At 37.9% G+C, this 16,067-nt stretch overlaps 1 protein-coding gene across 1 annotated transcript in view; it reads right to left on the bottom strand.

The window, feature by feature from the left end:
- FUT8 (fucosyltransferase 8) overlaps positions 1–16,067 on the bottom strand; it is a 443,858-nt gene that overhangs the window by 18,813 nt on the left and 408,978 nt on the right. Inside the window, exon 10 of the mRNA XM_021004648.2 lies at positions 1,043–1,289. Within this exon, the coding sequence (XP_020860307.1) occupies positions 1,043–1,289 (247 nt within the window). The remainder of the gene's footprint in view (positions 1–1,042; positions 1,290–16,067) is intronic.

The raw sequence follows: 16,067 nt of genomic DNA, 5'->3' as shown, positions 1-16,067 counted from the left end.
GGATTTTTTTTAAACATAACTTGAATAACTTATTTTTTACATTACTAAAAACATGCCTTTTCCTTAAAGCAGTCTCTACTTATGAGGACCACAAAACAGAATGTTAACAATATTAAACCACTATAAATTAAAAAAAACCCACTTATTAATTGCTCACTGTGTGCTAGACATTGTGTTAAGTACTGGGGATATAAAGAAAGGCAAAAACAGTTTCTGTACTCAAGACCACAGTCTACTGGTAGAGACATGTAAATAACTAGGTATATACAAGATAAAAACTGAGTAGATTGGAGGTAATCTCAAAGGAGAGTAGTCACTAGCAGCTGGGAAGGATCAAGAACAACTTCTTACAGAAGTTAAGACTTGAGCTGAGACTTTCAGGAAGCCTGGGAAATTAAGAGCCAGAGGTATGGGAGCTAGGCAGCACACAGGCACAGATAGGAGATGGAATGCTGAGGGCAAGGGCAAGCAGGCCTGTGCATCTGGGTCATAGAGTGGGTGCAGGGGAATACTAGCTTATTTTTAGAAGATCACAGATCTAGGGCTAGAAGGAACCTCAAAGACCATCTCATACCCCCTTCTACAGATGAAGAAACCAAAGCCCTTGGCTGAATGATTTGCCCAAAGTCACATAGGTATTAAGTGGCAGAATCAGGATTTGAATTCTGATCTTCTGGCTCTTAAAACAAGTCAAACAAATGTTATAAAGATGACAGCCTTACTTCATAGTCCCATTAGGTTAAGACTGATTTCATTTTTATTCCACAAAACAAAATATTCCTCTAATTAACTTCTCTAGGAAAGGAAAAGCATTCTAATGTTGTGGCCACTCCTAGTTCTAGTGCCAGGCCAGGGATAATAATTAGCATCTCAGCTGTTCTAGGAACATGCAGGGGGTGGATGATTATTTCAGTAGTGATCAGATGCATGACACATATTTCTTAGTTTCTTGGTAGAGCTATCAAAGGGCACTAGACATCCTCCAAATCATTGTAAATTCTGATACATTTTAAGATATGAAAACAGCAAATCACATTCTTACCCGATAACTGGATGCTTGAAACCAAGCTTTTTGGTGGCCTCTTCAATTTCCTTTTCTAACCAAGGCTGTGGACGGATTAAGTATTTGACAAACTGGGAAACCCACCACACAGCAGGATCTCCATGGACCCGCACAAGCCGATCTGCAAGGTCTTCTGGAACAGCCAATGGTAAATAAGGCGGCCGTGGATGAAGGCTGTCAACAATGGGAAGCTCTACCACCTGAATGTTTTGGTCATTTATCTCACCTACAAGAGAGGACCACAATGTACAATGAACCTTAATGGGCATGCCATCTTAGTGACTTACTCAAAGACATAATCCAAAGCTTGTACTGAGCATTCAGAATGGTCAACATAGGGTATTCACGTGTTGCCAGTGGGGACAGAGGACTTGGCAAGGTTCTGTTTTTTGTTGTTGCTGTTTTTGAAACATGAATATGAGCACTCTCACTAGCTTGCAATTTATCAGAGTAAGGAGCTTTAAAACTAGAAAATGGGAAGCAAAGAGAGCAGTGATTCTTGCAAATCATTACTGTCTGGGGCTGTCTAATGGTTCCAATTGTAAGCCAAGCATCTGTCTCTATTTAATGGAAAAATTATTTTCCTAAAAAATAACTGGATAATCCTGAAGCAACTCAGTACCCAAAGAGACTCATTTTTGCACAAACCAGTCTTTAGGGCTTATTTCTTAATGAAAACAATAAAATCAGTGTTGATTGTGTATTGATCTCCCTGACATTTGAAAGTTAGGATAGAAATGAGATATTCCTTTTGTAGTAGGTTCCTTCTTTCAGCTTCTAGCCCCCATATGCTATTAAAGGTACTGCCACACAATGAACTTTTATAACATAACGTTAAGTAAATACAAGCCAAAATGAGCAGCCAGGGTCCCCAGAGTTGATATTACATATTAAAACTGTAACAATAATAACCAGAAGACACAGAGATACCAATAGAAAGATTTAGAGTATTAAACGTACTGAATTAAATTTTCAGTAATGAAAGATATTAACCTGAGCATACAAAATAATTTCAGTTAGGATGCTGTCATTCTGCATAATGAATTACAATCACAGTTAATCATTGGACCATTAATGAAAGAAAGCATTTATGTCAAATAAACCTTAATATTTAAAATGTATTCTCCATGAAAATAGACCACAGACTTCAAATTCCATTTTTCTGTACATTTGCAAAACGTTCTGAAAAATATCGAATGAGCTAGCAACATGGTCAGTCAAGCCAATGGTTTAGCTAAAAGAAACAATGCTTTGCATAAGTAAGAATTAAAATTATCTACTTAATATTTTCACTCACATTCCAGCATTTCAGGACCCTTGTAAACAAAGTCCTTGAAGTATGACATCTGTTGCATCAATAAAAGGCAAGTGGCAAGAATTTACCATTGGTACCGCACAGCTCACTAGTTAAAGAAGAGCCTGCTTGGCACATCTATTAGATGATAAGCAGTAATTAAGATTGTTCAGCAGAAGAGTAAGATGTATTTTTCAATTATGTCACTATAACTAGAGTCATCCTTGAGGTATATGGCAAGATGGACAATAACTGGAATATGGAGGTGGCTCTGCATGCAGATAAATTACTCTACTATTCCCTCCCTTCCAAATAAAGTGAATCTCCTAGGATTTAGAGCTGGAAGAGAATTTACAGATTCCCTGGTTTAGCAATCACCTAATCTATCTTTATTTTGCAGATGAAGATTATTAAAGCAAAATTGTGAGTTACCCCCACTCTGTTTTTTTAATATGAAATCTTCTGGTTTCAAGCTACTTTCTTGTAATCTATCTTCCCATTTGAGGATGCTTTTGACTTCATTTTAACAAGATGCAGATTTCTTCTGCATGAAAGATACAAATACAGGAAGAAGACTTCACATGGAATGATCTACTCTGGACCCACACTTCTTACCAACAGCTTTCAGAAAGAAAGGCACCCTCCAGCAAAACCTACAAAGAAGAAAGCTCCATGTAATGCCTAAAGGTTTTTATAAATTTTAAAATAAGTTAAAAAAACAAACAAAAAATACTTACTCTCGAATGCCTTAATAGTAAACATCTAGAAAGCAATTAAGCCAAAGAGGTTTCCATTTACAAATTAAAATAATTTTTCATTTTCTGTCAAGTACAAAAGATTAGTGTCCCCCAGTGAGTATAGACTGCAAGCATTTAAAAAAAAAAGTAATTTGATCTGGTTTTCGTAGCCAAGTACTACTTCATTAAGATGGCCACTTGACTAGTTATCACTTTTTTTTTTTACCATACTGTAAAAATCCCAGAGGAGGAAAAGAAAGAAGAAAAAGGGAGCAGTAGGAGGAAGAGAAGGAAAAGGAAGAAGAGAAAAAGGAGAAGAAGAAGAAGGGGATAAGCATTTATATAGTGCCGACAAAATGCCAGGCACTGTGCAAAGCACTTTTTACAAATATTATCTCATTTAATACTCAGGACAACCTTGCAAGGTAGGTACTGCTATTATTGCCCCCGTTTTACAGTGAGGAAACTGAGGCAAATAGAGGCTAAGTGACTTGCCAAGGATCATACAATTAGTAAGTGTCAAGAGGCTGGATTTGTATTCAATGTTCTTGACTCCAGGCCCAATATTCTATAGGAGGAGGAGAAAAAAGAGGAGGAAGAAGAGGGGAGGAGGAGGGAAAGGAGTAGGAAATGGGGGAGGAGAAAGTGGAGAAAAAGGGGAAAGGGAAGAATGATTTCCTATGAAGACTATAGGGATGTATGGGAAGACATATACACTGATACAAAGTGGAAGAGGCAGAACCAGAAAACACACACACACACACACACACACACACACACAATAGCACCAACACAAAAGTAAAGAACCATACAGTAACTAAAATGGAATGTTGTGGAACTTTAACGACTTAAGTCTGGCCCTAAGAGGTAATATGAGAAGATGCCTTCCTTTCCTTTGCAGAAGTGGTGGCCTGTATGAATGCAGGTCACGATATATAATGCTGGACTTGTCTGATGTGTTGGTTAGTTTGCTTCTTTGATGGTCTTTGTTAACAAGGAATTACTCTCAGGGGAGTAGGGGAAGGACATATTGAGAGATGCCAGTGACACTAAAAACAAAACATATCAATACAAACCTTTCTTACAGAAAGGAATTTCCCATAGCTATATGTGTGAAAAGTATATAATCTCTTGCCTTCTAACTTTTTTTTAATGGTGTGAACTTTTATATTCAGGTCACATATCCCATTTAAGCTTATTGCAGAATATTGTATAAGTTTTCAGACAATGTAATTTCTGCTGAACTGCTTTCTAGTTTCAGCAGTCCTTGTAAAAAGGGAAAGATTTCTCTAGTAATTTATGTTCTTGTGTTTATCAAACCTTGTAGATTATGTGTTTCTTGCTTATCCACTTCAATGATTTACTTATGTTTTTTAGGTCTTCCTTTATGCTTCCTTTAGTTGTACTTTTTCTCCTTTTTACCTTGAAATTCTGGACCTTTCATTTTTCCAAATGAATTCTGCTACTATTTTGTCTAGTTCTAAAAAGTGTCTCCTTGGTAATTTTTTGGTATGGTACTACTTACGTAAATTAATTTGGATAATGTCACTTTCATCATATTGAGATGTTCCAACTATGATCTCTGAATATTTTTTCATTTATTTAAATCTCAATTTCTGTAAAGACTAGTCATGCTATTTATATAAATCGTAGGTGTGTCTTAGTAGGATGCTAGATGTTTTATGTGTTTTGCAGAATAGCAATTCATTTATGCCTAGCTTGATTTATTTTCCTGATATCAGACTGTTTACTACCTCTAATTCATTCATTCTTTCTTTTTTACAGTTCAGATACAAGTATTATGCTAAATTTTCCATGCCCCTTTCCCACCAACCTCATCTTTTCTTCCATTCTAGTGATATAATTTAAAATACCCTTTTGCCAGAAGTACCATTATACCTCCCTTCCCCAGTTCCTTACCCCTTCTAGGAATCTCTAAAATCAGTTCCCAGGAATTCCGATTATCAATGGAGGCAACAGAGAAGAGCTATATGACCCTAGCTGGGGTAGGAAGTCTCATTTTTTTTGTTTTCATTTATTAACTTATTCTGTTTTTTGGGGGATCACTTTAAGTTTTATTGATGTGTTTTATTTTTATATTACATATGCTTAACGATTGCCCCCACTTTGTGAGAGGTCTCTTGTAACAAAGTAAAACTGTTAAGTAAATATAGTGACCTCATGTGAAAATGTATGCAATGTTTCACATCTCTATTAACCCCACCTCCCTATTAAAAAAATAAAATAACAGAAACCTATTTCCTATCCTCCTCACCTCATTGGAAAGAAAAAGGAAAAGGGAAAAAAACCCCAAATTTCTTTAATGCATAGTTAAGCAAAATATTGGAATGAATTAATTACTACTGAGATTAATGATCCTTTCTTGTAGAAGCTGCTCCCAAGAAATGTATAATGTACCCTCTCCCTACACTAAAGAGCAATATTCATAGTAAGACCCTCTTCACACCCTCTTCTGCCTTTAGGGTTACTACAGAATGTTAACATATCAATCACTTTCTGGGGCTATACCAAACCCACACTGTTCATATAGTCTATTCTGTTTTCCTTATTCTCCCACAATCCCAAGAGGAAGGGTAGAAACTGAAATCCTCCTCTATAGCTTTCCATCTGAATCTTGATCAATCATCTCTTGGCCTCTTCTACCCTCTTCTTTCCATATCTGAAATAAAATCCTTTGTATGACCCTACTACCTATAATGTTAATATATTAATCATGACATAGGATTTTTGCCTTTAAATATTAGTTCACTTCTCTCACCTATTTTTTTTTAATGAATGAATAAAAGTGCACTGACTAAGCAATTATTCTGTGCAAATCACTCCTGCTCTTAAGGAGCTCATATTTTAATAGAAGATACACATAGGGTTTGGCTATAAGTCATTATACTTTTGTCTTCTTACAATTTTTAGTCCATTGATGCTTTTTGTCTTCTCCCTGTCACTCAACAACAAACAGGAGTATTCCTCCATACTACATTCATGTCCCTGTAGAGTATGAGATGTGAAAATAAACATGTCATTTTTATTTTGTTTTTCATTACTATTTGAAAGCATAAATTTTTCTCATTTTTATTAGCTCACATTTTGAATACCTTGCTCATTCTTTGAATATCTGGAAGAAATGATTTAAATTCTTCACTTTTACTCAAAATCTTATTTTCTCATTTCTTGTTGATGTTTAGATTCAGTTTTGTGGGATGTTATTTTTTTGGTGACAGATTCCTCTTTGGAATTTTATATCCAAATTGTTCCTCTTATTTCTTATAAATGTGGAGTAATCCCATGCTATTCTGATTCCTTTACTTGGATTTTGAAGTTGTTGGGGTCCCCCCCCCACGCTACCTAAAATATTTATTTTTTAATGTACTTTTAAATTCGACTCTAATATTTCCTGGTAATTTAGACTTAGGGTTTCTTTCATTGGTGTTCTGTGTTCTGAACTTTGCTATCAGCTACCAATATTTCTGAACATTTTTTGTATAAGATTGCTTGGAGTATGGTATTTAGTTGTTCTTTTTCATATTTTTCTGTAAAACTTACAATCCTTATGTTATTTTTATCTCTATTTCATTATTTCCCCTCTATCTTTGCACTTTTGTGGGGTTTTTTCCCCTTCCAAAGGATTTACCAATCTGTGATTTGTTCAAATTTCTCTCATCTCTCTCCAGTTAGACTTGCTGGTTTCCCTTTCAAATGCTCCAATTTCTGTCATTCCTTCTTTCACATTTTCATTTGATTCTTTGAATGCTCTTTTGAATCATTCAGTTGCTCCACTGTCATTTCAAGAAGCCTTGTCAAATGTGAGTGATCTTAAATTTCCTCAAGAGATTTTGGCTTTGTTTCCTTTGTTTTAAAATGCTTTCCACTGAGATCTTTCCTCCAAATACATGTTTAATTCTCCAAAGCTGATATTTTGGACGGTCTTTATCAATCACACTATTGTTGACTTTTTCCCTCCAAACATGGTGTTCTAGCTCTAAGTGCATTTTACTGACAATCTTTTCTCTTTATAATGCCCCATTTCATGCCCCTCTCTTAGTCCATTCTACATATTTGGTTTTTTCAGATGTCACTTTCCACTGGTTGCTTGGGGGCTGCTTTCTTCAGAGGCTGACCAGGCTGACCTGTAGGTAGACTACCAGTGGCCACAGCAGCAGGACCTATTCTCTATATTCAGCCATCCCACTCTTCTGAAAACCACTATTCTTTCTGGAACTGGCCCTCCTTAGTCCCTCAGCTGGCCCCTGGGGACTGGTCATAAAGGGATTGGGGTAATTTCCCCTAGGACACTGCTGATTGGGAAATTCTAAGAAACCATTACAGTTTTTGGGGGGCGGAGGGAAGGGTGAGTATTCGCTTTTTCTCATTCTATTAACTGCCTATTTCTTCCTTTGCTCTATCTACTTTAATCAGCGGTGCATTTCTGGTTTCTTTCCTCTTCCACTCTCTTTTCCTTTAAGGCTCTACACTTCTCCACGAATTCTTACCTTTTCTTCTTCACAGGATTTAGAAATGGTCTGACTCACAGACTACATCTTCTTTTACATTGCCACAGGGTTAACTTCAAAAGCCAGATGGCTAAAAGCACAGAAGCTTGGTATAAATGCAAGCTGAGGGGATATGGAAGGGATGCTGGAAGCAGCAGGAACACTAGGAATGATGGGTTGGTGAGACAGTCTTCGGGTTTTCGGTAAGAATGCCATTGTGGTAAGTCCTTTCACTTGCCTTCTTTTTATCCATAACTTTTCTGAAATTGGGAACTTTCAAGTTATATAACTAAGAGTTAAAAAATTATGAAGTTATATAACTTCTTAGTTATATAATTTGGCATGGTGGGGGACGACCTGCACTTAGAGAACCTCTGAATCCAATATATTCCTAGGATTCTTCCTGGCCATACTTTCTCCATTTAAATGCAGAAAGATGGAGTTTTGTATTCCTTTTCAGTGAATTTATAATGACCCTTTTTGATCTCTTCCATTATTTGTGACTAAACAAACTCTTCAAAAAGACCGCCTATAATAGGTGCCTCCACTTATTCCAGACCTTATCATTCCACCAAAATTGTTCTCCCCAAAGTTACCAGTGATCTCTTAACGCCCAATTTTTTTTCTTTTCTTTTTAAAAAATTTGTTTTATTCTGATCTGAACCTCTCTTTTCTTTCTTTTCCTTATTTATTTTACTTTGAACTTAAGAAATAAAATAAGCATTTCCATTACATAACATAATAGGAGAAAAAAAAAAGATGGTTGACCTTTCTGCATTTTCTGACACTCCTAATCACTCTCTATTTGTTGCTTCTTCTCTCTAGGTTTTCAGGATATCACTCTCTCCTGGTTCTCCTTCTACCAGTATGACCTCTCTGTCTCCTTTAGATCTTGCCCTCTAATTGTAAGTGTCCCACAGGGTTCTGTCCTAGATCCTCTACTCTTTTACCTCCACACAGCTTTACTTGATGCTCTCATCAGCTCCCATGGATTTAATTACCATCTCTATGTCATCTACCCATCCTGATCTCCAGTTTTGCATCTCCAACTGGATGTCCAGTAGAAATTTTAAACTCAACATGTCCAAAACTTAACTCATCATCTTTCCCCCTAAACCCTCCCCATCAACTTCCCTATTACTTTAGAAGGCAACACCATCCTCCTAATTCCTCAGACTTGCTATCTGTGTCATCCTCAACTTCTCACTATCTCTCATCCCCCATATCCAAATTCTCACCAAGCCTGTTGACTTCATCACTATAACATCTCTTGAATCAGCCCCCTTCTCTCCTCTAACACCACCACCACCTTGGTGCAAGGCCTCATCACCTCATGCCTGGATTATAGCAATAGCCTGCTGGAGGGTCTGCCTACCTCAAATCTCTTCCCATTGGAATCCATCCTCCATTCAGCCACTGAAGTGGTTTTCCTAAAGAGAAGGAATATGTTGCCACACCTCACTCAATAAACTTCAGTGGCTCCCTACTGCCTCCAGTATCAAATACAAAATACTTTTTTTTGGTGTTCAAAGTCCTTCATAGCCTAGACTTCTCTTACCTTTCCTTTCTTCTTATATCTTATTCCCTGACACATACTCTTTAATCCAGGGACAGTGATCTCCTGGATGTTCCATGAAAAAGACATTCCATCTCTTGGCTCTGGGCATTGCATTCTCTCTGGTTGTCCCCCATGCCTAGAATGCTCTCCCTCCTCTACTCCAACTACTTACCTCTCTGGCTTTAAGTGCTAAATAAAATCCTCTCTTCTGCAAAAAGGTTTTCCTAACCATTCCTAATTCAAGCACTTTCCCTCTCTTTCCTATTTATGAATTTCCTATACATCCTGTTTATAGTTTTTTTTGTACATGTTAATTTGTTCATTATCCCCCCATTATATTGTGAGTTCCTTGAGGGCTAGGACTGCTTTTTTTTGTATCCCTACCCCTTAGCACAGTGCCTAGCACATAAAAGCCACTTAATAAATATTTATTAACTGACTGACTGTTAAATATGATTGTGGCTGAGGTTAGTAAACAAATTTCTACAAACCCTTAAACTCTGTGGCTTCCAATTACAATAGGGCTACTATTAAATATCAATGAAGCTTAATGACTGTGTTTAGAAGAAGAACATCAGTTTTAAGACAGAAATGAATTAAGAATGCAGTCAACATCAGTCAGAATTCACCCAGGGAAATGGCTTTTTATCCAGCATTCCTGTTTCTCTACATACAAAAATTGGGTCTATTCAATTTTTCCCAGGAATATAATACAAACCTGCATCTACAAAAGATCATTTATATATGTCTCCAATTCTTCAGGAAGGAAGGAGGGATAGAGAGAAGGAAGGAAAGAAGGAAGGAATTTTTCCCCAGAATACCAGAGATCCTAGAGCGCCTTAAGATTCAGACCAAATGAGCACCTTTCATTAGTGACAAAAAAAAATTTTGAGAAATGTTTGTCAACCTTTTTTTTTGAAAGTTCCAAAACACTGATGGGGTGTGGCCCAAGCCCAGGTCTTCGCCCTTTGCCCCAAAGGGAATCTGGCTCTCATTTGCCTACAGGCCCCAGCCCCTCATCTCCCTTTGAAAGCCCTAGCCCCACCTTTTTGATCTCATTCAGATGCCTTTCAGTTCCTTCATTATCTATTCCCATTGTCTATACAAATCTCTTAGACATTCCTCTTACCCAGACCCTTTTCCCAGACCCCTCCTCTGGCTACCCAAAGTTACTATAGTATATAAGATCTACCCTGGCCCCCATTCAGACGCTGAGAATCTCACACCCAAAGGCTGAGACTTTCTCATGCTCGTCTTTAGGGGCGTTACTAACATTCAGCTAAGAAGCTGAGAATCTCTCATGCCCCAAAGGCTGAGCTTTTGCCATGCCCACTCTTCCTTACAAGGCATCACCTGGCCTATGTGTTTTATCATTAATAAAACTTTTCCTCTGGCTGGAAAAAGTTTTGAGTTGAATTCTTTCAGGCAGGACCTGGTACCACGATCTTGGGGTTTCCAGCAGCACCCCAAGTCCTAGACCTCTTCAACACCACTGATGTTTGCTTGATTTCATTTCCTCCCCTCTCAAATATACCTAAAACAGAGTTTCTTAACCTCTATAATATCATAGACCCCTTTGGCAGTTTGTGAAGTCTATGGACTTTTAAAAATACTGTTTTTAAATGCATAAAAAAAGTAGGATTACCAAGGAGACCATTATATTGAAATAATTATAAAAATGATAATAAAAACAAGTTACAGGACCCAGGGTTAAGAATTGTGCCCTAAATACATTAGGCAATATATTTCTCTGAAATTAGCTGCAGTTACCATTGTATGTGATTTAATCAGGGCTCTTTAAACTATTTCCATTCCCAACCCTTATAACAGGGATCCCTTTTCCTGTTTAAGCAGCATTTGCTGGTGCTGCATGGCCTGATGGCCCGCGCAGAACAAAGAGCACATGCTCTGTGTTCAGAACCAAGGCTACAGTGAAGCTGTGCAATGCAACATGGGCAAGCACTGGCAGAAACATCTCGGATTCATTACACATCTGATTTTTAATTAATTTTTGGTCATTGCATGTTCACAAACCTTTTACTGTTGCCAAATTTTTCATGACTCCATGGGGTCATCGCCCTCAGTTTAAGAAACGTTGAATTATAAATAACCATTCTGCATTACTTTCAAAGTAACTGACTGAAGATTTACCTACATTTTCTTCTATTTGGTGGCAAATTACCATAGACTACAGCAGGCTGGGGTTAACCGGCAAACTTGAGGCCTGCAGGCCAAATCTGGTCCACCACCTATTTTTGTATGGACCATAACATAAATGGTTTTTACGTTTATAAATAAAGAAAAATGTCTGATGGCTGGTTGGACTTAGACACAGGCCATAGTTTGCTGTCCCCTGGACTGGAGGAAAGGATTCTAGTTTTAGCTCTAAAAGTGTGACCTTGGGAAAGTCATTCTTCCTCTCTTGGCCTTGGTTTCCTTACCTGTAATTGGGATTGATAACCTCCAGAGATTTCCTAGAAAAGGCAGAGCTACAAGTTATTCATATAAATAAATGGCTGGCTGCAAAATTCAGTGACCTCTGAATGAGTTATTCTATTTTCTCTTGTGATACAAATGATGGCTAGTATTCCCAAGGCAAGGAAATTAACCTAAAATGCCCCCAACATTAAAGCTTTAAAGCAGAGGTTCTCAAACTGTTTGGTTACACTCTTACAAAATTACTGAGGACCCCCTCCCAAGAGCTTTGTATACATGGGTTATATGTATATCAATATTTACTGTTTCAAGAGTTAAAATATCTTAGCATTGTCATGAAAATAGTTTTAACTTCTCAGACCTCAAGAAAGGATCTTAAAGCAACTGAGAAGAAACCTCTCTGTCAAGCTATTCCATGCTAATTTGACAAATCACTACCTTGGTATTTAAACCATTTGGGTGCTACCATGTACTGACATTTTAATTATCTGATAGTTATTTAAAATATGGAGAATGGAAAGGAGGCATCTGGGCCACATTCCTTTTATTTTTCAATCGATGTAGCTGAAGATTTCTTCTTAGCTCTGAATGAGCCACTGTTGCTAGTCATATGAATTCCATCACTGCTCTACTTAAACAACCACCCAAAAAGCTATTACCACCCGTTTGAAGCCTTCACCCAATCAAGTGAGAAGTTCTCAATTCAATCAGATGAAACACAGTGCAGTGTTTGCAACATTCTTAAGAATCAGCATATCACCCAGTGGGAGCCACTGTGCAGAATCCTCATGAGGGACTTTCTGTTCTTGCTGGCAACTGCAAATGCAATGCACAGACATTGGGCTCATGGTTCACTGACCTCAATGATATTCTTTCCACTCTGAAAAGTGTGTTATGAGAATGGCCAATGCAAAATGTGCGTTTATCTTGGTGAGTTATTCAGTCCAGGGTAAAGTAGAGCTGTGTCAAAAGAAACCAACCCATGAAGTCTGCTTTGCTTTGTGTAGCTAAACAGGAGGTTTCTTGTAGCCACTCTTAAGGATTCTGAAGCAAATTTAGGCATTTTACTTTAATATATAAAAGTTACTCTGCCAAGCCTCTTGTTCCACTAGACAGCTTGCTTATAAAGGGGCGATTGCCAACAATCACTTGGATTAATCTCATGGAAGAAAGCCATCCCAGCCTATGGCAAGAGGCTTGTGGAGCTTTTAAAATTTTAGTTCTTTCTCCTAACAGCCCCTCCTCTCCTCTCAAGCTCCCCTTCTGGTCCTGAAAGAGCCAGAAACAGCATTTTTCCCCCACTGGCAAGACATAGCAGGGTAATGAACAGAAAGGGGGTTGAGGGCCAGGAGGGATGGCAGTCTTAATTTCATAAAAACTCCCAATAAACAAGGTTATGTGGGCACGTCTGGGTGTATGTTTTCTTTTTCCTCTTGTTCCTTTATCATGGTTCACCTTTCCCTGAATAAAGCTAGGAGAAGGAAAGAATCTACTAGGATGGTCTCCTTTCTATCTAAAGTCTCTACGCCTTTGTCACAGGTCACTGAGAGGTAGAAAAAGTATTGGCATTAGGCATGCTGTAAAGGATCACATTTTTAAATCCATAAATTACCATCACTGAGGACAATACTGACTTTAAAGCCTCACACTGAACACACTGATGATCTGCACAAGGTATGTGACCAAATAGCTCCCTAAAATCTTGACAACACTAAGGAAAGAAGAAAATGAAAAACCATACAAAGGGAAAGAGAGGTAAGAACAACAACATCTTTGTGGATGAGAGTGATGCAAGAGCACTTACTTATTTTGTCCATGAGTAGGCCATGAGTAGGACCTCCATCAAATTAAAGCTACTTTGAATGTGGTGCTGTATAAGCCATACAAAATGAAATGAAAACTGAGGTGTGGTGGGGTCAGCAATGCCCACAGACCACACAGCAGGCTGATGATCCAGGCTCCTCTCCCAAAAAGTAGCCAATGCTACCATACCAGCCAGGCTAACGTCTTCCCTGCTCCCACCACAATTCCATGTGCCCAGCTCCTCTGAGCTCTTCCATGTCTGCCCCCACCTCTGTTTTGGAAAGAAGACAGTGAAGGGACTGGCTTTAAGTGCCAAGCTGCAGTTGCTGTCGTCAGTGCTGCTGGCAAATTGGCACATGCCTCACACATCTCCTTCTTTTGCCTTCCAGACTGGCATGAATGCCTTACAAGGTTGCCAGAGCCTGCTTCCACTAGCTTACAATCCATAGCTACAGGCAGCAAAGCTTAGAGAAACATTACAAACACACAAAAACATACTTTTCAGAGTTTGCCTTTTTTGTTGTGGTGGCTAATCGAGTTCAATTAGTTGAAGTTCATGGGAAGGGCAGGAGGAGAAATGAATGTAGGGGGCCACAAATACATTTTTTAAAAAAGATTAAAAGTGCACTAAGACTTCTGGGACACTCGTATAAAGGGAAACATGACTGGGAAAGCTATGAGGATAAAGAAAGAAGGAATATTTGATATAATCTGAAGAATGTTTTTGCCCAATACTGTCTGAGGATGAGGATAATACTTGTACCTATACAGTACTTTATAAATTACTATTTCAAAATATTTGTGATTCAGCTGATTTCAACACCCTCCACTAAGCAGTTTCATGTATTGCTATTTGACTGAACCTGTAATGTCACTGACATAGTTCCCTACATCAAATGGAAATTCCCTTCACTGACACAGATCTGTGATTCATCTGTAACTCAGCCTTAGAAATTTGCTTTGGGGAACTGAGAGTTAACAGTACAGTGTCTGGTACACAGTAGACGTATAATAAATGCTTACTGACTGACTAAATTATTTTCCCATGGTCACAAAGACAACAGAATCACAGACTGATAGCTAGGAAGTCAATCTTGCCCAACTCTTTCATTTTACATATGGGGAAACTGAGGCCCATGGAGGTTATATGACTTGCCTAAAGTTCTACAGGCTCTAAGTAGCTGAGTTGTAATATGAAGGCAAAACCTCTGATTCCAAATTCGGGGCTTTTTCTATGATACCAATACTATTTAAAACCCGATTATAAAAAGATGGCATGCATTTGCTTGATAAACTATTCTATGATATAATATGCTTTTCTCATGACAAATCTTCAGAACTTATTCTCTTAACAGCAGATCTGGTGGCTAAAAAAAAAGATTAGTAGAAATATTTGTTCAACCTATCATAATTCACTGCAACTAATCCACTTATATACAATTTTTCAACTATTAGATATAATAGCAGGTATTTAGGTATTTGGACCTAAAACAAGTCTCCCTTTAATCTTATAAATAACATTATTAGTGATAAGCAGATGATATTTTCTAATAAAGACTAGAGTTTGATCATCTGTGTTGTGCTTGGGGACAAAGTCTGAAATTTAGTACAAGAAATTATTACATTCAAAAAGAAACATGAAATAAAAACAAAGAAAGCATGTGGCCAGATGATGCAGACATTCTATTAGATAATAACTTTAGTCCCACCCTTTGGGTCCCTAAAATATCTCAGACAGAACTGTTGGGGTTGACAAATACATATACACATAGTGACAAAACTAGGATGTATTTCTATCTAGAAAACTGCAATTTTCATTGACATAGTAGGAAAAAGAGACAGTCCTAAGGAGAAAGAACGAGATCAAGAGAGATCCTTCTGAGACGAAAGCTGAGGAGGCAATTTGTTGCACGTCTCTAAGATCACAAATCTTCCAAACAGAACAGGTACTGCTATCCTTTTTCACTCATGAGGCTAGTTGGGTATAAAAAACATTAAGTGATATGGGTGGGCCAAATGGTCTCTGAAGTCCCTACAGGAATGTGCTGATAAATGTTTAATAAACAGGTTTTCAGGGCAGAAAACGTATGCATGACACACTTTTGAGTTTAATCTGAATTACTAATATTTTCTCTATTATTTTTATAAGTCTAGGCAATCAAGAAAATGATATATCAAGCCCTGCTTCATAACTTTTACTGATTTCAAATGCGTAAATACTCATACTGGAAATTTAACAATTGGCTCTCCAGACCTGGTTCAAGTCAGCTCCAGCTTAGCCTTGGGTCCTTTCAACACTGTGATTCTATGATCTTCATAAGGTTACACATCAAGTGTTAGAAACAGAACTAAGGTCTTTGGATTTTACCATATTCCTCTGCTAGAGGCTTCCTCCTTTATAAAAATAATATTTGTATCACCTGCTAAATTTATTTATTAACAGTGCCTACTATATGCCTGGCACTATACTAAGAGCTTTACAAATATGATTTCCTTTGATCTTTACAACAACTCTGGGAGGTAGGTGCTATCATTATCCCCACATTACAGTTGGGAAAATGGAGGCGAACAGAGGTGAAATGACTTGTTCAGGGTCACACAGAGAGGATGTCTGAACTCAGGACTTCTTGACTCCAGGCCCAGAACCTCTACCCACTATGCTACTGAG

This window comes from Phascolarctos cinereus, unplaced genomic scaffold (assembly GCF_003287225.1).
Source record: "Phascolarctos cinereus isolate Bilbo 61053 unplaced genomic scaffold, phaCin_HiC Scaffold_3;HRSCAF=262, whole genome shotgun sequence".
Classification (NCBI taxonomy): domain Eukaryota; kingdom Metazoa; phylum Chordata; class Mammalia; order Diprotodontia; family Phascolarctidae; genus Phascolarctos; species Phascolarctos cinereus.
This window is presented reverse-complemented; position numbering and strand designations above follow the sequence as displayed.